The 25274-nt window shown below is 42.0% G+C and overlaps 1 protein-coding gene across 1 annotated transcript; it reads right to left on the bottom strand.

Moving 5' to 3' along the window:
• Positions 1 to 13731: 13731 nt before the first annotated feature.
• On the bottom strand, positions 13732 to 19266 carry LOC6546534 (sex peptide receptor). The gene is made up of 3 exons (XM_001971232.3): positions 19087 to 19266; positions 14274 to 15376; positions 13732 to 14142 (listed from the first exon to the last, which is right to left on the bottom strand). Exons 1-3 carry the CDS (start codon positions 19152 to 19154, stop codon positions 13877 to 13879), a joined length of 1437 nt encoding a protein of 478 aa, XP_001971268.3. The 5' UTR covers positions 19155 to 19266; the 3' UTR covers positions 13732 to 13876.
• Between the last annotated feature and the right edge of the window lie 6008 nt (positions 19267 to 25274).

Genomic DNA, 25274 nt, shown 5'->3' with positions numbered 1-25274 from the left:
ATGCGACAGTTTTTGTGCCTTTTTTTGGTTAAGTTGGTTTTTAGGCCCATCATCATCATTAGAGCAGCCCACGTTTCTTGTCTAGCCGACTGTCTCATTTGTTTTTGTTCCATTTTTTGCATTGTTTGTTAGTATTTTTTTTGGGTTCACTGGCAGTCGAAAGGGATGTCCTCCAAGCTTTGGCTAATTAATGGCAAATTTTCGTGTCGCTTGTTGCCGAATCGCACTTAAACTGATCGATGACACTAAACTGTTGTCGTATCAAACAATGCTAATGAAATGTTTGGCCCAGAAAAATATCTGCAAGAACATAAGCCCAAGGGTGCGTATAAACATAAATATTGCCTAACAACCACTAATGATGTCACATTTTATGGCTGATGACAACAATGACTTTTTTCATTTTATATAACAAATAAATACAGTAGATACATGAGGCTTCATCACATGAATATGCGGATTTAATAAGTTTAATAGCCGCAGAAACCTGGGATTACGAGCTTAGTGCCGAATTTTACGCAGCAGCCTGCACATCGAAATTATTTCCGCAGGCCATAACTCTTGTCGTCACATCATCGTCGCCATATTGCGATTGGTGGTGGTGGTGGGTGGTGTGTGGTGGGTGGTGGGTGATGATGTTGGCCAAATTGGCGACATCGGGTCAGAGGACTCTAATTGATTCGCTTTAAGCGCAATGATTGCGGTTTTTGGTCGATGGCCAACATCGATCCATTGGATTTGTGGGCGACGGCGACTCGGTGTCCATTAGATGTGTCATAAAATGCGGCCCAGATAGAGTGGGCTCAAAAGCCTTTCGGCCGCCGCAAATAATCTAATTAAGCAGGCCCAGATTGAGAATGCGGCCCATAAATAGAGCAATCTCAGTCCGCAGGCTGAGTCATTAAATTTATGGCCACTGACCGCGCCGAATCAAAGTACTTCATTTAGATTTTAATGGCCAACTCCTTACGCCGGTCCTGTGCAAATACTGATAAGCTGCCGGGGCAGCCGTGTCTTAACGCAAAAACCCAACACGAAATCGACTGGCAGCGCCAATTAGCATTTTTTACAATTAATTGGTAAACAGCATGTGTTTTTATTCCCTCTTATCGGATCATTCAACTCTCAGTGCCCCCCGAGCATGATTAAAAAGGTGGGCTTTAAATCGAGAGTCGTGGGTGCAAAGGCCTCGGCTGGCAATTAACTGGCCGGCGATTATCGGATGTGGTGGGTTAAAAGTGTATTGTCCTGCGCCTGGCGGAGGTGCCATAAATCAGTTGGCGCAAAAATCTGATAAAAATGGCGAGGGAAAACAACTTTTTTACAATTTTTCAATCCAGCCGAAGTCCAGGCAAGCAGAAATTGTCTTTGTTTAAGTTATTATCGCAGTATAGAGTGGTACTCAAAAATAACAATGAAGAGTCCATTTGGCTAATAGATTGCTATTTCAATGTCCTGTAATAACTTGTTGCCTTTTCCTGCGTTTGTCCACCTAGCTCGTTCTCGACTTGTCATGCAATTTGTCCAATTACCACAAGAAAAACAGTTTTGTGCAAACGAAATTTAATTGAAAATTTTAAAGATATTCTCTGGGCGCAAAGTAAGTTGGCAGAGGGCAGTTGTGGCAAAAGCTAGCAGACTTTTGAATTTATTCAGTAGACCAAACAGAAGGGAACATTTTCGTGCATAGTTGTCAGCCATTTGGCGAAATGTGAATGCAAATTTCTGGGATTTTCGTGCAAAAGACTGAATGTTTAATGATGATTCAATTGAGGGACTTTCGCGCTTTCCCTGTAATCCTGGGACTGAATCTGCTCAACAGTTTCTTACTCATCGAGTGCACTTTATGGGAATTTTATGCAAATTAATGGTCCTTTAAACACAAGCAGCTGCCGATGGATATAAATGAACGAAACCAATGAAGCCTCAAGCCCCGACTTCGGCTGGGATTTGGCCAGTATTAAGTGTGCTACAATACTGAGATAATTAATTTGTGAGTACCATGTAAGGAGACTCTTCAATTCGTGTTCGTTTGGAATAATCGAATTACAGAAACCCCCAACCTTCAACCGCCGACACTGAGGAAAGCCAGGGCACATTCATCCATTCGTTTCGTCTGCGTTCACCTGCTGCATAATTGCTGAAAAATGCCGCCAGCATCAGAGTTTTGGTCTGTCGCCTAATTAATTCTCAATTGATTTTGGGCACACGCCGGCGGCAGACAAGTTTTGAGATACTTTGTCCTCCGCCTGAGCGGAAAAGTTTTCCAATCCCCCGTTTCCCGGCCGTGGACTGCAGCTAATAGAATGCATGTTTTGGCCAAGTTTCTCCTAATTAGCTGGCCCGTACCAGAAGTTTTAATTATAATCACTTTGCTCTGCAGCTCTGCAGCTGCTGCAGTTGCTTTTACTGACAGTTAATTGATATTAAGTATGCGCAGTGTGGGCGCTGCGAATTTCCGCGTCTCCTTAGGCGAAATAGTTTGGCCCAACTAATGACCAACTTCTGGTTTTCCTGGTAAGAGGTAAGCCCTGGCATGCAGTTTAATTAAGACCCGTCCGATGACACCTGACACATTGACTTCGCCAAAGGACCTTCCAGCAATCCGAACGTTTTTAATTTTCCTTTTCTTGTCTCAACTTCCACCCTTCTGCTAACTTGCAGCGCTAGTTCCTCGTTATTCCTTCCTCGTTTTTCTGCTGGTCCAGCGCGGAAATCGCGGAAAGTGGCAGGTGGAAAAGCGGAAGATATCCGAGCAAACTGCAGCAAACCGTTGGAGTGGACATGCAAACACAGGCTTTGCGTGTCCTTTAGTCAGCAGTAAATCTCACGACCAAGCGGTGGCCAACTTTTATTGCCACATCCACCGCGCACCATCTGCCTAGAAAGTAGCAGTGATGGGAAGGATCTGAGGCAAGGTACGTTGTACTCACGATTTACACTAAGTGCTGATATATATCATATCATTACCCGTACGTTAATAAGCACTTACACATTGGACTCTTTTATTAATAAGTAGTATTTATTATAAGCACGTTTATTAGGTACCTTTAACTTTAACCTTAAGCAAGGAAGTACTCCTACCATCACTATCTAGCAATTGGCAGTAAACGAAATTCCCAACACGAACACCAAGTTCAAGGACTCGGCATTGTTTTCATTTGCTCCTTCTGCCTTTTTTTATGTTATTGCATTTCGTTGGGAGTCAGCTTAAGGTGCGATTATCTGCCAAGTGGTTTATGCTAATAGGTTTGCTTGTTGTGCTTTATTTATACCTGTTTGCAGTCTGAGCCCAACGCAATCATTATTTATGGCGCCCCAAGGACTAATTTCAAATCAAATGTATTCAAAACTGTGGAGTTCGTTATCTACAATTATTGGCTTAAAGCAGATTTTGATGTTAAAAAAATCAGAATTTGTTTGTGGTAAAAAATGTACGTGAGATGTAAAATACAGAATGAATGCCATTGAACAATAAATGACGTGCATATGTGGGTTTTTGCAGCTATTAAGCACTTTATTCCCTTTTTGGCATCACACAAAACAAGATTGCACACCAAAACCCATTTATAGCCCGCAATCAACGAGCTTAACAGGTGAGCAAACACAGAGACCAGCTAATGACAAAATCGGACGCAATGCAAATAAACGGACACAAAAACAGCGGAAGTTGTTATGCAAATTTGGGCTTTCCAGCGTAAATCCCTTATCGGTCACCAGAGCCCAAATCCCGTCCAGTCCGACATGATCGAGGTCATGGCAACCGCTCCGCGGATTATGCAATAAAAGGCCAATAGCTGTCAGCTCTCTATCGGCCACTTCCAATCTATGCATATTGTTTAAGGCCGCGCTGCAGCCGCTTAAAAAAACCAACAAGCAGATAAAAGGGAAAACGGGTAGCCAAGTCCACGACAACTTAAGGCGATTGAAATGTCAACGAACCACTACCACTGGTGGTGATGTCGAAAGTGGGAGAGCGTGGGCTGCTTCATCTAGGCTATAGCACGGATTTCATTTCAACGCTTCTTCTTTTTGGAACATTTTTTGGGCTACTATCATCTCAAGGGTATCGTTGTCGTTACGGCAAGCGGAAATATCCTAGAGTGCAGGTCACAAGGCGAATGCTCTACAAAACGTATTCCGCGATCATAATTGTTTTCCCAACAATATACACTATTACTTTTTTAGTGACACCATCAGGCCAATTGCTTAGCAAAGAGTAAGAGCAGCAGATTAAATGAGGAAATTACGGATCTCCAATTATACGAACAAAGTGCACCAAAGTGAACCTTACACTAACGTACATCCTTTTTGTGTGCTCTTTTTTCCACATGCAAGCGTATTTTGGCAAATTGCCCGCGTCATATGCGGCGTATGCGTAATATTCAGCGCACGCCACCAAGAGTCCTTGGCTGGAAAATCTCTCTAATGGCACTTAGGAGCTAAGTGAAAACTTTGAAGCTTACGTTTTTTCAGCCACGTTCAGATGGCTGGCTGTTGTCATGACAGCATCGTTTTAATTATGCCAGTTAATTGTTACACATACGCCCCGCAGCACCTTGCATAATTAATTTAAAAATTGCAAAGGCCAAGAAAAGTTTAAGTTTTACTTAGCTCGCCAGTCAATTGCAGAAGCCAAAGCGGAATACTTGGCCAGTGTTTTCTTAACTTTTATTTTTTTCTTCGATCCGAGCAGATTAATTAAGGGTGTTTCGTACTTGACGCCTTGTTTTGCCAGCGGCGGAAGTGAGTAAAAAGTTTGAAGAATATTCCGCTGCAAAACTAACTAACTTTGCTAACAGACGCCATAGTTGTTTCTCTTTATGCAGCTTGAATATGTTTTCTATGTTCGAGCACTTAAAGTTGAGCACCCGCCAGATGGCTGATTCTGAGTCGCAAAATGTCGAACAAATTTTCACACCACCGACATAAGTGGCAACAAACCATCTCCATATAACCATAACGAGTGTGCACTGCGAAAATGAATACTTATCTTTTGAAAATGGGGGAATATTTATAAACTTCGTGGGCGATGTGTCAAAATGTATGCAGTATGCAGTAAATATAATAATAAAACTTCAGCTTCTGAAATATATTGTTGCATTTTTCATTGCTGTGATCATTTTTCTTGCTCTGCAATCATTCACCTGCATGTGTGTTGCACTGACTGAGTTGTTCGGCTTCTTGCCAGGTGTTAAAAATGACGCTGGTTTGATGGCTTTGTTGCTGGCTTTTGGCTGCTGCCTGTTTGTTGAATCTTCCCCTGCAGCCTGTTGCTCGATTTATGCAAATTGAGACGGGAACACGAGTGGTCTCGAGTAGTGGCAAGCTGATTTTCCAGCCTTATAGATTGGCCCCACGCGGCAGGAAAAATGCAGGAAAAATGCTGGAAAAATAATGATTTCTCCTTGCCGAACAAATAAAGGTGAAGTGCATGGTGAAGATTCAACGTTTGACACAGAATTGCATTGGCATCAAAAAACTGTCAGACAAATAGTATAAGTTGTCAAGAGGGAAACAATAAGCTGGTAAGAGCAAATAATCCAATCATATCAAATTTTGAAATTGTAGCTGCTCTCGACTCTTTCTTTATCTCATTTTATTTCTTTGACATTTTCCGGCTAGTCTCCACTTTTTGTATAAATTTCCTGCCACATATACATATTTTCTTTCCTCGTTACCGCCTTAAATATTTTTAGCCATGGTTACGAGGTCATGGTTTCTAGTACGTATCAAGTATCATGCCAAATTAAACTAAACCAGTCAAATGACAGTATATTTGCGATAGGTTCAAAGAGGTGAGCAGCAATTATTTTAAATGTGGTTTAGGGCAATAGCTTTGATGTGCCAAAAGTTGGCTATTGGTATGGAGACCGGAGCATTGATGGTGAGTTAAAGCTGTTGAAGTGAGTCGCTCCATTTGGTTGCCAAGAAATTGAGCCTTTCGATGATACATCGAATCGGAAAGGGGCTTTAAATATTAAACATTTTCGGTGCCTAATTCATTTGATCAAAATTTAATCGAGTAACGGAGAGCGTCAACTAATTGTATTAATTAACTATTAATAAACTTTCAAGCTGTTGCGGGTATTCATTTATTATTCAAAATCTGCACGAACATTGACTTGCATCAAGCGAAACAGTACACTTTATGTACTTTTTTTGGGCATTTCGTGAAGAGTTGGCTAGAACATGGCAGCATTCTGGCTAATTTATGTGCGCGCACTTCCGACGCTAGTTTAAGCCAACAAAAAGGCTCAGGAGTTTTGGCCATTTTATTTGGAGCAATTTCGCTCAATTACCACAGTTAATTCCTGGCCGTCTTTTTGCCCGCTTCCCTCACTGGGCCATGGTCCATAAAGCCAGCAACATTTGGCCACTTTGATAGAGCGCTCTATGGGGCAGAAATCCCCAGCTCGTACTCGAAATCTCTCAGGTCTTGTTAATTATTTACATCAAACATTTTCGGCCACTTCGTGCAGCCGTTTCGTAGAGGTCGCCATAAATTTCAAGCGGGCAGCGAGGCATTTTTTCCGTGCTCATGTTTCATTTCGTTTCTCGACGGATGAACACAGGTAATGAAATGGCATTTAGGTAAGTCGAGCGCGACACTTGAGCCTCCATACGGGAAAATTAATTACCGAGGAGGAAGCAAAATTAATTGAAAGGTTAAATTGTCTTCGAAAATGAATTTATTTCGGGTTCAAGCACGCGGTTATTTGTCTTAAAAGCAACGTTAAAAAATGGATTCATTTTGGTGTAGGCTTAAATCAATTTTCCGGGTCACAAATTTCTGACTTTGAACAAAGAAGTTAGGACAGGTTCAACAACTTTGTATTTGTAACATAATAAAGTATCCATAAGTTTCCTAAAAATGTTAAACATCATAAAAGCTGAAATTTATGTTTATTGATTTGTAGGAAAACAATTGTTTACGCTACAATATTTTTTGGGGATTTTATTCCTGCAAATTGGGAAATTGTTTTCGGAATGCTCTCGTTTGAGGTCATTTAGGCAATTATTAAATTCAAAATTTGTGTATTTTCGTATGTGTTATTTTTATTGAAAGTTATCTGTTTGCATGACCTTCGCAATTCCAAAACGGACTTTAAGAAATTTTTTAAGCTGATGCATCTGGGGAGCTTTTAAGTCGCTCGAGCGTGGCGTTAAATCTCAAGACACAAATCTGCTGACCGAGAGAAAATCCCACCAACTACAGCTTCTGACAATTGACAGTTACATGAAAGCTCCGTTCGGAAAACGGCAAAGACATTATCTTTGAAAAATTCTTGGCTGGCCGGAAATGCAATTATATGTAAGCTGAGTTTCACCCAGACAGGGTTTTGGCCCATCTGCTGCTGCTGTCCCGCTGCAATAATTTGACAAAGATTGAATATCCCTAAGTATGTTATTTTCCAGTTTCTGCGAAATAGCCGGCGGACTAGAACCTTAAGCTGATTTCCACGTGAATTATTTAGGAATGCATTAGGCTCTGTTATACGCCTGCCATTAGATTAATTGCCGTCGCTCCTATTTCTCCATCAAATCGGATCAGTTTTCAACTCAGAAATGAGTCTGGGTTTCGATTCGATGAAAAGTGCATTTGGGAAATCACTTTTCGTTCAGTGATTTGCGTGGTAGTAAGAGTTTGCTGGGCCCAGAACTAGCCAAATATTCAACTATTGAACATAAGTTTCTAACTATGTATGTATTTTTTTTTCCTTTTCATTGTTATTTATTGCCATATTTGGGGTGGAAACTTCTTAAGTAGGTAACGAATACCTGCCAAAAGTGGCCTGCAATTTTACCCTCTGAATAATAGTATGTAATAGTGATTCGCAGAAGTAACTTCATAAATTAGCTGCTAATCTGTGGCCACTCCCTTGAATTTCGCTCCGCAGATATTAATAAACATGCTGCTTTTGGCATCGTACAGATTACACATCCCTGTGGCAAGCAATGGAGTGTGTGCACACACAATCCCTCATCATCGTGGTAATCAAGAGGCAGGGATTTTTGCCAGTTATTGCCAACATGACGTAATTACGTTAATGAGCCTCATTAGATGCGCAGTAGCTGCATCTGCGGGATGGGCAAAGGCACCGAAATGGCAACAGTGGCTGCAGAAGCTGCCGAGGCTCCACAATCCCCCGTCCTCGGTTAAGTGGCACGAAAAGTATTTTAAAGCGGCTGCAATTAGGGGCACGGTGGCAGGTATTAATGCAGCGTACCCCTGCAAAGGGTTAAAGGCCTTGGGAGACATGCACACAGAAGTCGTGTTTTGGTTGGGCCGCACTCGCACTGGTATTTCCATTACCATTTTCATACGTATTTCGTATTTCGAGTGAACTGAAGGGAAGCTGCAATGATGCAATGTTCCAGGAGGACTGCTGCTGTCAGCCCCTTGGGCTCGGATGAACCAAGTTCACGGCTGTGTGGCTCAGTGCTGGCAACTCATGGTTACATAAAGCGGGAAATTGCTCATGATTAATTTAGGGACTCGGCGATTCAAATTTAATATTCAACTACCAGATGAGATATGAATATCTGGGATACCAAGTGTCCGAAAGTATGCAGTAAATCGTTTGGACTTTCGAGCTCACTCTGAATATTTTAAGGCACATATGAAAAATTATACGAAAAAAACTGCAATTCTACTACGTTTCATACCAAAAGATATAAGATACAGCCAGCGCAGCTGCATTCGAGTCCGGACTGGGCCAGTTTGAAGTCATGTCATTGGCAGAAGCAACTGGCAGTTGCCAGCTAATTGTAGTCAAATCCATTATGCAAATGGGCGTGGGTGAGGGGCTTCGAGGCGGATGGGTTCTAGGGGCCTACCCTGGCAGCTCCCTTTTGGCCACCGTTTAAGTGAAGAATAGAGAATAGAGGAGGAGACTACAGATTGCATGCGCCACTTCCCGAAAAGGGAGAGCACTCGGTTGCCATGGCACTGTGCTGCCCGATGGGATGGGTAGCTACCAGGAATTTCCTTTTACCACTCAACACCAACAAGTGCAGCAAAGCAGGTGGAGGATTTGGGGCTCCAGCCCTTTGAGGGGCAGTTCGCTTGTGCAAAGTTTTTCAATCAATTTTTCATATGGAAAGTTTGAAGCACAAGCAGCAGCCGACCAAGTTTCCAAGCCCACGTTGCGTATACTCCACAGGTGAACATATGACAAGAAGCATTACTAAATTAGTATATAATTTGTCTATGAAGGGGAATACGGAATCAATTCAAGGGCATTCAAGACCATTTAAAGGCGGTTCAAAGTTTGCCCTTTTTCATGGGTGTGTGTGTGTATGTTGCACGGCACGGATTGCCTGCAATCGTCTGCCGTTCTTCTCCAGTCGCAGCACGTTCGAATAATGGCCAAAGTTTGGGCCATCGCTATGTTTTTGGCCTAACTGCCTTCGATAAAATGTGTTTATGAGTGCCGCAATCTGGTCCCGCACCGCTGCATTTTATGGCCTGGTATTCAGGGCCAAGTTGCGATTCATATTTAATTGAGCACGCCCAAATAAACAATGGTGGTAATAAAAGCGTGGCCAATTGTAGCTGTCAAAATGGGGCATTAATTTCAAAATTTGAAACTTATCGGCAGGCAGAAAAGCAGGCCTCAAAGGGGTAGGCATATAATTGGGTAAAAGTAAGCCCAGGTAGGCGTCAATTGAGTTAATTAGCAGATTAAAAGGGAACAACCTTTAAATGGCTTCTAATTCAATAAGCAAAAGGGCGGAAATCAAGTTGGGTTGGGTTGCGATACTTACAGATAATGAGGGGCGTCAAAAGATGATTATCCTTAGCGAACCCGTTCAACTTGGCTTGCTCTCTTTTAATTTTAACTAGAAAGTTACTGGGAATTTTCCGCTGAACGCGGTTTGCTAACTTCAAGCCAAATAAAATGTTACAAGTCACGAGTCTTGACCGCAACTAACTTGTCTTTTAGACAGCAATTTCCATGGCTTATCAGCGCTAGTGCAATCTAAAGTAATCTATTTATTTATTTTGCACAACTACTCGGAACTATGAAAAGTTGGCAGCAGGCATTTCTCATCTTTCGCCGAACTCCTGCCACGTTTTCCCTGTTCGTTTGGGCCATAAAGTTTTGTGGCCCATTTCTCATGCTTATTGTTTTAGATTCCCTTTCCTTCTATGCATTTGTGTGAACTTTTCCCTGCGGTGCGCCGTATTTTCTGGCTAATGCAAATTCAACTTTGCTAAAATATGTTTCAAAGAGGAGTTTGTTGCTCACTTTATTGGCCTATATTACAAAATAATTAAAAACTTGCATAAATTATTTAAGAACAAGATAGAATGCTAGAAAGATGTTCCCCGACCATTAGATACCCGTTACTCAGCTAGTGAAAGTGCAAACAGGAAATTTCAACATTTTCTGGAATTTCGGTAGATATTGTGTAATCAAATTTTTAGAGAATTGCGCCAGAAGCATTTAGAGGTATGCCGCTTCAAAATCCGATTAACATAAGTTGAGTAATGGAGTTTAGAACTTCAGCCTTAGGATATTTCTTAATTTTTTTTCATATTGCCAAATGAACACTTTACAATAGAAAATTTTACTTTTCCCTTTTTGAACACTTAAAAAAAAAAAAACACTAATATAAACACTTTACAACAAAAAATTTTCCTTTTTGAACACTTTAAAATAAAAAACAAATATAAACACTTTACAATATAAAAGTTTCCATTACACTTTAAAATAAAAATTCCGACCGCTTTTAGTTTAATTAAACTTATTGAAACTATGCAATTTTACAAAGATAATTTACTTTATAACACATTAGAATGATATTATTTTATATGCATTTCTAGTTTACATACAATTATCTATGTAAAATTGCATAGTTCTCTATTTTCCAGTAGTTTACATGATCAGAGCGAAAGAGAGCAAAAAGAGAGCGTTGGATCGTCGCTTATTCCATTTTCTTCCTTTCCTCTAAGTACGCCGTTACCTGCCAGTTCTTAGCTGCGCATTTCTCAGACGGTTGCTTTTTCGCGTCACGTGTTTCAATAAGTTTAATTAAACTAAAAGCGTTCGGAATTAGTTAAAACTTGTGTTAATACTAAGTAATCTTTATCGCTCTGTTCAATCAATCTCTCTGTTTCGATTTTGAGTAATTAAAGACCCTGCAAGAAGTGAAAAGCCACGTGCTTCGGTGCACACGTGTGTGTGTGTGAGCTTCAGAAAGTGGCAGCTGCCAATTTGATGTTAAAAAAACATCGAAAAGGAGTTATTCTACTTAAAATGAATGCATTGTCGGCTAGTTAGTATGTTAGTAATAACGTGCCAACGCAAAATGCAATATAATATTCGAATTTACGGTTTTTAATTTAGGCATTCAAGCGGGTGACGCGCGTTTTCATGTGTGTGTGTGTCTCGATGCGACAAGTTCGCTGTGTTTTAAATCCGCCGTGCTCCTACTTCGCCGTGCATAAATGCAGGTGTGTTGGCAATGATGCGAAATTCGCCGCAAATAGTGTTTGTTGTTTGCGGCGAATTTTGATATCCAATTTAAATGATTTAATTTAATTCAACGCGTTCTTTTTTTTATGTTCCATTTTTTTTGGGTGGTATTTTCTGTGCATAAATTTATTGAAATTTTTACATCTTGGTGTGTTAAAATAAAGGCAATTCCTCATAATTAGAGTGAAATTTCCCATTGTAAAGTGTTTATTTTTGTTTTTTATTTTAAAGTGTTCAAAAAGTGTAATTATAAAATAAATTAAATAATACTGCAAAATCACATAACATACATGTTTAAATACATTCCTGATTTTAAAGCTGGCAATTTGACGGTCATCACATCACATTTTTAGAGAATTGCTCCAAAAACATTTAGAGGTATGCCACTTCAAATTCCGTTTAAGATAAGTTGAGTTATGGACTTTAGAGCTTCAGCCTTGGGACATTATTTGAATTTCGAATCTCAATTTCTTATATGAATTTAACCTGAACATTCTAGCTTTTGTAGTTCCTGAGATCGAGGCGTTCATACAGACAGACGGACATGGCTAGTTCAACTCGGGTCTTGATCGTGATCAAGAATATAAATACTTTATATAGTCGGAAACGATTCCTTCTGACTGTTACATACTTTTCAAAGAATCTAGTATACCCTTTTACTCTATGAGTAACGGGTATTATTATGTCGCTTGTAATGAAACAACTTTGGTGTGTTCAATTTAATTTTATTATGTTTAGCTTTTGCTTAATTCAAATACCAATCAGTGAGCTTTTCAATTCGATTTAAATCTTTTTAGTTATATAAAAACTTAATTACGCGCTAATAATCCTTTTTGTGGCTCTCGATTCGTTAATTGAGTAGCTTAAATCACACTTATCCGTCAATTTAAATAGGCATAACAAACAACAATTAATCTATTATTTATGCTTACTTTCAGTAAGCAAAGTGGCAACTTTTTAATGTAATTTATTTAATTTAATATAGTTTCTATTAGTTTAGCAGCTAATTTAATCGTTGTTTAAGCAACACATAGTTACATATATCTGGTGTATTCACATGTACTTATTTGTAGTTTGATTTATGTGTTTATTATTAACGAGATTGAAAATATTTGTCGGGGCTCAAGTGCAAATACTTCAATCACCACAATTTATGCGATCGCTGGCCATTTGTCATTCGGCGAGGGGCTTAAGCGATTGCAATTACAATTTTCCCAAGAGTGGAAAAAATGCAAATGTTTATGCAATGTTTCATTGGATTATTCGGTCAGCTGCAGTGACTGCCTTAAATTATTTCCCATAAATTCATCAAACCCATGAATCGGGTGTGAATTCCCAAGTGCGTTTAAGTGCGTTTAACTATAATTTCATTCACAGCCCAAATTCCGATTTCCCATAATATAATCCAGAAAGTATTTCATTCTCCTACGCACCTCACTGCAACTGCCTGTTATTTTTCCAATGGTTGCATCAATATCAGGTCAAAATTTCTAAGACATAATTGCCATTATTAAAGATACGGACATATATGTGTGTATATTTTATGTACAACAACTGGCAAATATTCTGCTCAAATCGTTGACGAAAATTCGTAGTTTTGAGTGAGCACGTGTTTTGCATACTTTATGCGAATGAAATCAACATGAAAACGCATGGGATCAAAGTGGAAAGATGCAAAAGTTTACTATATTTGACTTGATTCATGCCGAAAAGCTGTACAGCTGCGCACAATTGGGTCAAGTGGAGAAAATAAAACATTTTCTAACTGGCAAGTAAGCGAAAGTTGCTGCATTGTGTTAGTTAAATATCAAGATAGATATACGAAACATTTTACAAAACTATATATATTTTTACCACTTATCTATGTTTGTTTTAAGTTTTTTGAAAGCAACCCAATGATACTATTATTTCGACCACAGCTGTAGTTTATCCGAGCTAGTTTATGCACAGCATTTTTACAGCTTCTACTTGACTGTGAATGGGGAATAGAGTGAAGTCAAATGGTGTGTATGAGTGATGAACCAGCGTTTTATTATTATTACTGTACGGGTTTTACGATTTCTCACCAAAGTATGCGCATAACTCGTGTTTATCTGGGCTCTTACACAACTAGTTTATTTTACAAGGATAACTAGGCATATAATATACTATCAGGGTTACTACGTCACAATTCGAGCTTGTTCTGCGGTGCACAGCTGGTTCTCCGTGGCCCCGCTCGCTTTGTCCACCACCACAACGATGGCCTGGAATGCTGGTTCCACCGCATCGTTCCCGGCCAAAGGACCACCGCCTCCTGCCACGCCCCCTCCGCCGGAGGAGCGCCTTCTGCCACGTTTCAGGACACTCAGCAGGCGACTGAGCAAAGTTCGGCGACCACGACTCCTCCTGTGCTACAGATTTGTCACCTGTGTGATGTTGGTGGTCGTGCTGGCCATCACCACCTGCGGCTGCTGTCGTCCCTTTTCGAGGACAGGCGCCACCGCAGAGCGCTCTGCTCGAGCAGCTGCCATCTCGTCCTGCGCCACCGGCAGCCACTTGTCCAGGAATTTCGGACGAAAGAGCAGCGTGAATGTGGTGCGGAACTGCTTGCTCATGGAGCAGTACAGAATGAAATTGATGCTGGAGTTGATCAAGGCCAAAATATCCATTAGGTCACCTGGTGGGTGGGAGGAGGTCAAGACATTGCGTTATTACCTTTTAAGCGAAAGGGGATCCGTTGAATATGGCTTTAATATGGCTTTAATATGGCTTTATTTGGCCCAATCAATTTTAAACGTGATTACTTACTCAGTTTTAGGTAGCACTGCAGATAGAAGACATCTCCGAGAACGGCATTCAGCAGACCCATAATCCCTTGTGGAAATTCAGTGATGAGGAAGAGGAGTAGCACCGCCAGAAGCATCCTCGTGGTGCGATCCGTCTGCTTTTCCTTTTCCAAAGTTTTGCTATTTTTTCTGGGCCTATCCGTGCCTTTTCCATTCGCCGCCGATTTGGTTCCATTACTGGCAGCCGGAGTAGCCGGCTTGCTGGTGAGCTTCTTCCTCCGCTGCTTGGCCTCCAATAAGGCCAGGATTAGTCGCACTGACAGAATGGTGAGTGCTATACAGGGTATCAGTTTAATCACTACACTGTATATGAGAAACGTGGCATTTTGCAGCGAGGCGTTATGCAATGCCAAATCGCTGTGGTACAGCCTATAGACCGTAACATTTCGCACCACTGGCGATGGAGTGGGTGGTGCCGAGGTGGTTGTCGATGTCAGCAACGAGCTCCCATTCAACCACACTGTTTCGTTAGGTGGCGCACTAGTGGGCGTGGCATTCAGGGCAGCCGCCCTGGCACTCAGTATCTCATAACGGTAATCAATTACATACTGGGTCATGGGAATGGAGTTCATCACCTTGCCATTCGCATCCAACTGATCCACATACTCGGTAATAGCCGTGATCAAATACAGCGACGGCGATACCACCAGAACACACACCACATACGCGGTAGTTATCGTTATTATGGTGGTTCTCATGCCGCACCACACGCGATTCTTCTGGGGATAACCCACCGCTATATAGCGCCAAACAGCCAGCGTCACCGTCAGCCAAATGGAGATGGTGTGCAGCACCTGTGCGAAAATGGAGTGGAACTTGATGAAGCACGCCCAGCTGTAGCTGAGCTTCTCCTCCCGCGGCAGGCTGTCCGTTAGTATATAGTCGTGTATGGTGTAGGGTATATATTCCAGCATAACTGCCAGGTCGGCCACGGCCAGACCCGTGAGTATGGCATTCGTGGGGGAGCGCATCTCGCGTCGGGTTAGCACAATGATATTCAAGGTATTCGCGATGGTGCCCAGGATGCAGACCACCAGCGACACATAGCCATGCATGTTTTTGTAGCTAAAAGAGAATGGAGAAAATATGGGATTAGCTGTGAGCTTAACTCTCAAATTTAAAGGACAATATTTCAACGATGTGCTAAACCCAATAAACCATCAAAATTCCGTGTAAAACCAACTAATAGTGCGACATTCTTTCCTACAAGTTCTATTTTTAGACAATTTCCCAACTCTCCACAAAGATATAAGAGCTATAAGACAGTCAAGCACAGAAGTGTAATAAAGACACAAATCGAAATGTTGTGGGTGAGTGGCAGGCATTTCCCAAATTATGTTTCTGTTATTATGCTCTAGTTAGCCTTAACCAATTTGTTACTTCCATGTCTAGGCCGCTTTCCCCTGGCAAAGTAGGCAATAAAACCAACCAACAGCCATTTCCGTTGACTTGCCAAACAGCAGCGTTTGCAGCAGTGAGGCAATAAACTCTCTGGTGCCTAGGGCTTAAGCCAGCCACGCCCACGCCGCCCCTTTCTGGGATAAACATTTTACCAGCTTTTGTTTAGTTTTCGGCGAGCGCTTTGAGGCTAAAAAAGGTGGAGCAGGAAAAGCCCAGGAGCAGGATTCAAATTTCTGGGCAAAGTTTTAGGGAATTTGGCGCAGGAAAAAAGCGAGGCAGCCCTCAACGGTTTCGGTTGGGTTTGGCTTTGGCTTTGGCTTTCGGCATTTCGCCCTGTTTATTTTTTGCCTTTGTGCAAGTTGCAGCCAACAAATTAGACTTAGCATAAAATTTATATAGGAAAGTGCGAGGCGAGACCCACAAACACGACACTTTAACGCCTGCAGGATGCAACTCCTGCGGCTGACTGGTAGGAAAAAATGTCTAATATACTCCGAGCTCTCCAAATAGAGTGACACGTGTGCGTCCTGCTGGTCCTGTCCGTGTCAGGACTTTAGTTAAATTGTTTATTGCTTTCGTGAAAATTCCCCATTCACTCGAAACAAAAAGGGGATTCCTGACCGAACGACAGTTTTATTGGAGAATCTAAGCCAAATTTGTGGGCAACTTTTTAGTCGTGTTACCCACACTGCAGGTGGTCTTATGCAATCCTGGCTGAATTTCCATTCCACTCTACATGGATTTTTGCACGGAAAATGCTTGCCAGTTCATATTAATTTGTTTGCGAACCAAATTTTTCCAAGCCAACTGAATAAACTTTTTGCAACGGCCATGCAATCAGTTGAAGGGGAGGAAAATGTCTCTATTATTTTTGACAGCTAGAGAAGAAAAACTATGTCCAACTTGGCAAAGAACTCTCGACTCTGAACTGATGTCTTTATTGAAAAAAACAGGTATCCCCTAGATTACACAGAGAGAAATTAGTGCATCAAAGGGGTATACTAAAACGTGTCTAAAAGGAAAAGGAGAAATGATTTCATACTTTTATATTTATTTTATACATTTTAGAAATGTTAAAGCTGAAAATCCTAAGCTATTTTAGGTACTTTGATATCGATTTCATTGTGATGTGAATTTTCCAGTATACCAAGGTTTGTTTTGCCTAGTTTTCTCGGTTTTTGGGTTTCATTTCGACAGCTAACTATGCCTGATTTCCGGGCCAATAAATTTTGAGCCAGTACCCTCCACCTGGATGCCATCCCGACCCAAAACAATTCCAGGACTTCATTCATGTCGTCGACGTTGTCGTCGTTGCCGCCATTCATCAACATGGATTATCAAAGGCCATAAATTAGACTCAGGGATGGCTGGGAGTCTGGATTTTTACCAAGGTGCAATCCTGCGACGACGAACCCAAGTCCGTACAACAGGCAAAGTTTTTGTGAGTTTGATGAATGGAGTTGTAAATTCCCCAGGAGCGGGGCGTTGGACAAAACAAGGGTTGTGCCGCCAAAATGTGTCGCCGGCATTCGGAAAGCGTTTCAATTTCGCTGTTTTCGGGACACGTAAACACACCTCACTTCGTTTATATTTCCTGTATCCTGTCCATCAGCATGAGAAGCCTTTACCATCAAATGCCAGCCGACGTGTGCCTATTTGTTTCATTTGTTCGGCGGGTACACGGCCGCAAAAAGCTAACATGCATTGGGAAAATTAAATATTTTCCAAAAGCCATTTTACACATTTTTTGGGTCTTCGGTTTTTAGGGCATTTTAGGGTATTTTAGTGTTTTTTGGTGTTTTTTATTCTTTTGGTTTGCACGTTCTCTTTGGCAACGGAGAGCCTTCTTTGTGCGTTCTTTATTATTTATGTTAATTGCTTGTTTTGTGCGTGTTTTGCTGCGGTTTTTCCTTAGCCTTTAAGGCCTTCTTCGCTTTGCCGCTTATATTGCGTATACGTCACGTTGCCGCCAGGGAAAGGGTTCTCCTTCGATGTGTCAGTGTGTGACACATTGCCGTTTGAATTGTATGCTTTTTTCGGGTGTTCTGGCGCTCTGAGTTCTGAGTTCTGGTGTTCCCTTGCCGCTTGAGTGGCGCCTGGAGACGGCTCCGTGGGAGCTTTTGGGGGTGTCTGTTTCTGTCTGGGGCGTGACAGCGTCAAGTGTCGCCTCCGCTGGCAATTTGGCACGTCTTAGACACAAAAGTAAATGGCCAAGTGTTCTGGCTACACATCTAATTGCCATACAGTCATCTTTCAAAGTCCAGCTTCCACCTTTAATTAAAGCGAATGCGGCATCGCATTCTGGGGTGCTGAACCTGTGGCCGGCACTTTATGGCCATTACCACTGGCGCTGGTCAGACTGGCTTTAATTAAAACTAAAGGTGCTGGTCTGAATGGCGACCCACAGTGGCTGTTTTGCAACCGTAGAGTGAATAATTCGCAGTTCGCACGGAGCACCGCTTCATCATGGCAAATAGATGATTACCAATGATTTACTTGCAGTTTGTATTATGTTCTTAATTTATGGAAGCAAGAGGAGAAAAAACGACGTAATAAACTAGGCATTTGTGTATGGCCCATTAATCAGCTTAGTTTATTGCAAAAATACTTGATTAAAACAACGAAATAATTTAATTGAATATGTGTGGTGCTTTGAAGCCATGGCGAACACAAAAACATGGCAATAAACGTATTGTGTTACCATTATAATTATATATTTTATATTCAATAAAATTTCCTGCAAGATAATCATAGTGCTTAGATATCGATATGATATGATCAGCAGCGTCACTTTAATAGAAGCCTAATCATGGCAAATGCACAACATTGATAGGTTTATTCGCCAATTGGCTTAACTATTTATTATCGCTTATATGTATGAAATTTGAAGAATGGTGACTCGGCGTAAATTACAGCAATTTAATTTCCTACACCGCCATAAAGTTTTTAGGACCGCTTTAATCATCATCTCGGGGTTTTACGACCGTTTGGCATGCAACGAATGTATAAATACTCGCAGCCCGGATTCACTTTTTTATGGGTGCAGCAGATGGCCACTTGGATGGCCCGTAGGATACGGTCAATTAAATTGATTTTAGCCATCAATTGTTGACCTTGCTGTTGACAAATCTGTTTTTTTGTTTTCGTTCTGCTTCGTCGTTTAATCGCCCGAGAAAATTGTATAGCAAATCAAAATTGAAGCTCCCCCAAAATGGGGCGATAATCGATTTCTGAACGATTTCCTTGCCCCCAGCAGCTAATGGCTATGATGTTGCCACTCTTGTCCCCCAGCCGTTGGTTTATGGTATTGTTGTCGCCATGACTGGTGGAAAAGCCTCTTGGCCTTGATCGTGACATTGGTGAAAGTCGCTTACCTTGTGTGAAAATTATCCATGCCGCTGCCGCAGTAGAGCGGCGCAGTTTCATTATTGCCACTGGCCATTGTTGCAACAGCAACAGCAAAAGCAACTGCTGCAAGTCCTTTTTGTGATTGCCGCCCGTCACTCACCGATGTTGCAACTGGATTTGCTGCCAAGGACAGCCGTGCAGAGCCTTCCCAGCAGATGCATTAATAATTTATTATCAACGGGTGGCCCCTGCAAATAAGAATGGACAAAGAGTTAGAGAGGGAAGTTAGAGGCTTCATTGTCGAACCAGACGTATAATTAATGCAAGTTGTAAATTGTTGCGTACATGCCCGTTACCCCATCAACTAATGTGATTAAATATTGCATGGAGCACATTGCTGTTGTTGTTATTGCGGTCGCATGGTGGCTGCCCTAAGCCGATTAGCGAATAGCCAGCAAAATGTATATGTGTGTATATATATAAATATTCTCTCAGCATAGTGTCTGCAAATTGGAGGATTTTCCTTTTATCTACTCCGTGCAACGCCTGCTGAGAAAGCTGCCTTGCAACTTAATTAGCAGCGGGAAAAGTGCACTTGCGGCGAGTATAAATGGAGGAGTTGAGATAAGGACTAGTTTGCTACCCTCAAAAGATATTTATGTGGCAAGTAGCTGACTAGAATTACGATGGCATGCCTTCTGCAAAGGATGCAATGCAAAAAAGGAAATCAAGAAATTATGTTCCATTTTGAATCACAGCAACTTTTGGGCCCCAAAGTTCACGTCTATAAAAACCGAATTCCGGCCCATAAATAATTTAATTTGGCCAACGGCTGGGCTCATCAAGCGAGCTGCTCGAGATCGGGTCAGACCGCAACCGAGTGGGGAATATAAAATATGTGGAGCCATCGTGTGGTCTAAATTAGATTTGTATGGCTGGAGCGTGGCCAGAGATAACTGCCATTTTTCTTTGCTCTCCTTTTGAGGGATTCTTTTTTTGAGTTTGCCTTGTCCGTACAAATTCATTTGGACGTGGGCAATATGTTATCTGTCGCCCCGTTGCTGCCACCGAACTATTGCCGCACATAGTATCTCTGCGTGCCTGCTGCAACAATTTCCTTGCGCAAAGATTTTAATTGCATTTGTTAGGAAGCTGCTGCAGCAACAGCAGCTGCAGCTGGCAGCGGAAAAGCGTTGGGAAAGCGCTGGAAAAGCGTTCGGGGGCGGGACTAGGAAGGGGGAGTGTGGCTGCAATTAACACGTTCCATGAGGCACAGAAACCAAACCGCAAAGCCAGCACACTGTTTAAATATGCATTGAGGGAGATATGCAGCGATACAGTGGAAAGGCGGAAGAAAAGTGGCGGAAATTCACGGAGAACGAGCAGCTAATGTGGAGGAAGCTTAGTAATTTGATTTGCAAATTTCCATTTTGCTTCCAATTTAGTTTTCGGGAGTAGCCTGTAAATGAACCAGCGGCTAACTTATCCTTGCAAATTAAGTTCTCAAGTGGCAAAAATGCAATTTATTTGGCCGCACTGCGTGGCAATTAAATACTGTAGACACATCAAATGGCGGTGAAATTAATTGATTGATGTTTTGCTCCGTTTGAATGATGTAATTGTTGTTCCCATTATTATGACACAAGACAAATGGCCAAGTAATATTAATTAAAATCGTGCCAGGCCATAATTCGATTATATAAATTAATTGCCGCTTGATGAACGCCGTTATGCAAGAATATGCCGCTCGATCCCCATGGTTCTTTTGAAATTCGATACAAACTGCTGCCGCCCAGCAGAAATAATTTTTGTATAATTGCGAATATATAGTGGCTATATAAGGCCGGATGATTGCTCCGTTCATCACGATTGTGGGTGCGGTTGTGTGTGCTCTGTGTGTTGAGTGTGCTGTGGGTTGTGCGTCCCGGTGAGGTGACAAATGAAATGATTAATGAATGACAGCTGCCGGTTGCCCGCAGATGTATGCTATAATTTTTGCAAACAATAGGGAAGAATCATACGCTGTTGCTACGGACAAAGTCTGACAGCTTAACAGATTACATGGGAGCGTAATGAGAGAAAATCTGGATGCTAACTTTTACATTAATTTCTAGGTCCAATCATTTGTATTTCTTACTTTGTTTTGAAGGCGTTGTGTACCTCAATTCTTAGACAGAAATATGGTATTTATCTGTGGAGATTGTTTGAACATACATATTTTTGCTGAGTGTGAGCTCAATTTCGCCCATGAAAAGCTTGCATTTTCATTTTGGACACATGGTCCGTTGGTCAGGACAGCAACAATGAGAGCGTAAATAAGGCCGTCAAGTGGGTGTACGAGTATAGTAAGTTGAAAGCGAACGAGGAATTGAAATCAAAACTGATTTCCGCATGACAAGAGGGATGTACATACATTGGCTCGATAGTCGGTGGTCCAAGGACCTTGGTGCTCGGTCCTCGTCCGATAAACGAGTTATGTCACGCCCATATTGTACGGATTCGTGCCGCCATCTAAATCGCCTCGCCAGACAGGACAGCAAATATGTATGGGGAATACCCGGACAAGACAACACACTTCTATGGATCCCAGCAGCCGGGCAGCTGGCAGGGATGCCGGAAAATGGCCAACATTCGCAGCGAAATGAAATTCAAGCTGCGGGGAAATCTTATTTCTGATTGAAGCCAGCATTGAGCTCTGCTATTTGCCGCTATTCAAACTAATATTTGCTCCTTATTGATTATTGATTGATTGTTTCGCTACGCTGTTTACTTTTCCTTCGCCAGCTGTTTGTTCTTCACTATGTATTTGCATTTTTCTTCTTCACGTAAGCAAACTTGTTATTCGCTGCTTGTTTGCTTTGCTTTCTGCAGTGGCATTATTTAAAATTGTTTTCTAAATGGTTAGCCGAAAAAGAAAGCAGGAAGTGCAAAATATCGGAAGCGGAAATAAGCAAAAGTCATTCCCCGCCACGCCCGCCATGTGAAGATGGACAGCTGGAGTTGCTGCTCGAGTTGATCAAATTTAAGATAAGTGCTTTCGCCAGCCAAGTGGAAGGAATGCTTACCCTCGAACAATTTGGCAAAGTAAACCTTAAAGCTGCTGACCAGGAATTTGATGAGCGAAAACTCTTGGCAGCTTGAGAATCGCAAGAGGAAAACAAAAAGATTAGAATTATACTGTGCCATTAGTGCTCTCAGCCTTTCAGCCCATGCAGTGTGTGTCAAGTGCGTCGAGCAAAGATAATGGAGAAGGTCACACGGTGAAAAATGGGAAATTATAGAAATTCTGTGGCACAAACGAAAGTGAAGAATCATTTAAAATCCGACTTAAAGGTGTCTAAAAGTGAGCTTTATTTCACTCACGTTAATGGGACTTTAAGTTAAACTCGGTTCAGGCATCTACAAAATGATGTGTTTCTTTGAATCTAAGACATACGAGAAAAACACATTTTCCACTGCACAGCTAAGCCGCATGAGAACTTAGCCCCGCTTCTTGAGACTCTTTCCATTTGCACTTTTGCCGGATGTTTAGGGGCATACGGGGATTCCCCGGCGAACTTTGCAACCCAAACCGCTGGAGGGCTGCAGCCGTTTGTCAACACGATGACTTGATGGCGACGCTACTTGGGCTCACATGGACACGAGCTGCCAGTCATGGCAACAGGCTGAGAACACAGAGTGTCTAGCCTAAGGAGTAGAATGGTGGTTGTACATGGGCACACAAGCATAAATACAGCTACAGCCCGCAAATATTTGTGCCAAGATGTCTGACTTCCTTGCAAATATCCTGTCCAAGTTTTGTTTTGCCACTCTCTCTGGTTTGTTTTAGTTCAAGAAAGCTTAGCTGAACAAAAATCCGTTCCTGTCGATGTAATTAGACGACATGCGAATCACTCGCTCGCCGTCGTTTCGGCACGTTACTCATACGCACTGTTGGCCGCGGAAACCGCAACCTTGTGATACACACGATGCGCAGGCATAATTCAAATGTCATCCAGTTGTCATTGTTCGTTTGGCAAATTGCTTGCCGCCTTCGCGAAAAACGTACATGGAATTGCTGGAGTGCTGAAAAATTGGAGTGTATATTTGCCTTATTTCTGCTGTGTCGTCTGTTGACTGGAAATTGTGTTTCAAGCATACGTCATGTAGTCTTGTCTGAGTGAGCGATTCGCCAGAAACAACAATATGAGAGCTTCGTAAGATAGGCGATACTATAGAGATGGGAGAATGGTAAGCCCCGGGCTAATTTTAGCCTCAAAGAGTTTTAAGTATGCAAAGCAGGGAAACTCGCAGACGAAATCAATTGTTCTATAATTGGGATTTAATTTCAAGTAAGCCGATCATGTAGCTGTGGCATGTAAGTTGGCAGCGGTGATATGATAAGCTGACTAGGTAGCTATGCTGTTTACTGTGCATATTATTAAGTTCAATTTTAAGTCAGGTTTGTGTAATTAACTTCATTGTTATGGCCACCCAACTACTCGGGCCAACAAACAGCCGCATTAGCTTATCAATGCAATTACACATGAGTTCATGTTGCACTCCCCCTCAAATGTTTGACAGAAATTCGGGCTTGCTTTCAGTCCGTTGGCCAACATTTTAAGCCCGAACCTCGAAGAGATAACATTGAATCGGATGCATGTTTTGGGCCAAATGAAAACGTGTTGCATGGCAGACCAGCAATTTGTTGCCGAAAACTTTGGCACATGTGCAAATAGTTTCGGGTGGCAGTGCAAGTTGTTTCACTTTGAAACAATGCTGCTCTTAATTGAGTGGCAGAAAGCCAAAACTCATGGTGTTGATGAAGGCCGAAGATGTAGAGAATGGTCCTTTGATTGTCAGCAATTTGGTCGCCCATTGGGTTTGGTAATTGCCTATCCATTTCACGGTTCTGCCAACAAAGTTATTAGGAAAGCAAACACCCATTTCAATAAGCACAAATCAAGCATGAACCACGTGTGCCCCACGGTAAAAATACCTGCCTTGACATTGGTTTGATTCGGTGGTAGTGGCATACAGTTGCGGCCAAAAAAGTAGTGTAGTTATGTAGTTACATCCAGGAAGCGTAATATGTCTAAGGATATACAATCTATAGAAGGACCCTTTAAATGTTCCATCTCTTAACCTAATCTCTCTAGATTCCCCTCATTAACGAGGAAATCATCTATTGATCGGTATGTAAAGCCATGGTGTAAAGGCGTGAGGTATTAGGGTTGCGAAGAGGACCATTACATTGAGTTTTTCTGTTCGCTAATAAGCAGGTGGTTCTATATCCGCCTCTGGCCGGGGCAATAACAATTGGCCAGCTTGTCAAGTGGCTGGCTGGTTGGTCCTGGCCGCGCCCTTTCGGCCCGCCCGCCCTGTTTGCTTAGCCATTTTGTTGAATGGCACTGCTTGACTGGGTCGCCTGAAGAGAGCTCGTCGTCTATCATTAAAGCGGGGCATTGGGGCGCAACGGAGCCTTGACAAGGTCGGTCTGTCAATGCACTTGGAGCCACCCACATACCACCCATATTCCATCCACCTCGTCCATTGAAAGGGCGAGACAAGGTCAGGGCGAAGGTGTGAACGTGAAATGAAATTATGTAAATAGCGAACGGCAAAGAGTAATTAAAAATTTGATCTCGTGAAGTGTAAATTTGTTCAGGCAAACGGCAAGTTGTCAGAATAATTGAAAAAAAAAAAACGCCAGCTACTGTTTGCTTTATTCTACTTTTCTCAAAATTTGGTTAGCAAAGTAATCACTTAGCCGTTTACATTTAAGGCCACTTTTAGTCAACGTCTTGCACTTCCTCCGCCAGAAACTGTTTGCATTTCGCCACAATGCTTTGGAACAGGAAATGCGTTTTCTCTTGCCCGGCAAACAATGAAAATTGTAAAATAAAAATGGTTTGCCTGGCCGCAAAGTGCAGATAATGACGACGGGAAATGTCATAAAACCAGAACGGAAATGACACTTATCGCAGGGATGCTGTAGGGATTTTGCACGACCAAATTCAAGGCAACTCACCACACATTTAAACACTACTTTAAGGACTCCTCTGACTCCAACCAGCAGGTGGAATCCAGAGGAAAAGCGGCCATTGATTCCGAGATAATAACTCAAATGAATTGCTTGTCGAGGGCCCTGGGGCCCAGGTCCTGTGAGACGCTCATCGGACCCAATAAAAACGCCAGGATGGCAGGACATTGTGCACTGATTTGCAACAACAAC

Source organism: Drosophila erecta, unplaced genomic scaffold, assembly GCF_003286155.1.
Source record: "Drosophila erecta strain 14021-0224.00,06,07 unplaced genomic scaffold, DereRS2 tig00000021-arrow-pilon, whole genome shotgun sequence".
NCBI lineage: Eukaryota > Metazoa > Arthropoda > Insecta > Diptera > Drosophilidae > Drosophila > Drosophila erecta.
The sequence above is the reverse complement of the archived record's forward strand: the minus strand, read 5'-3'. Positions and strand labels throughout refer to the sequence as shown.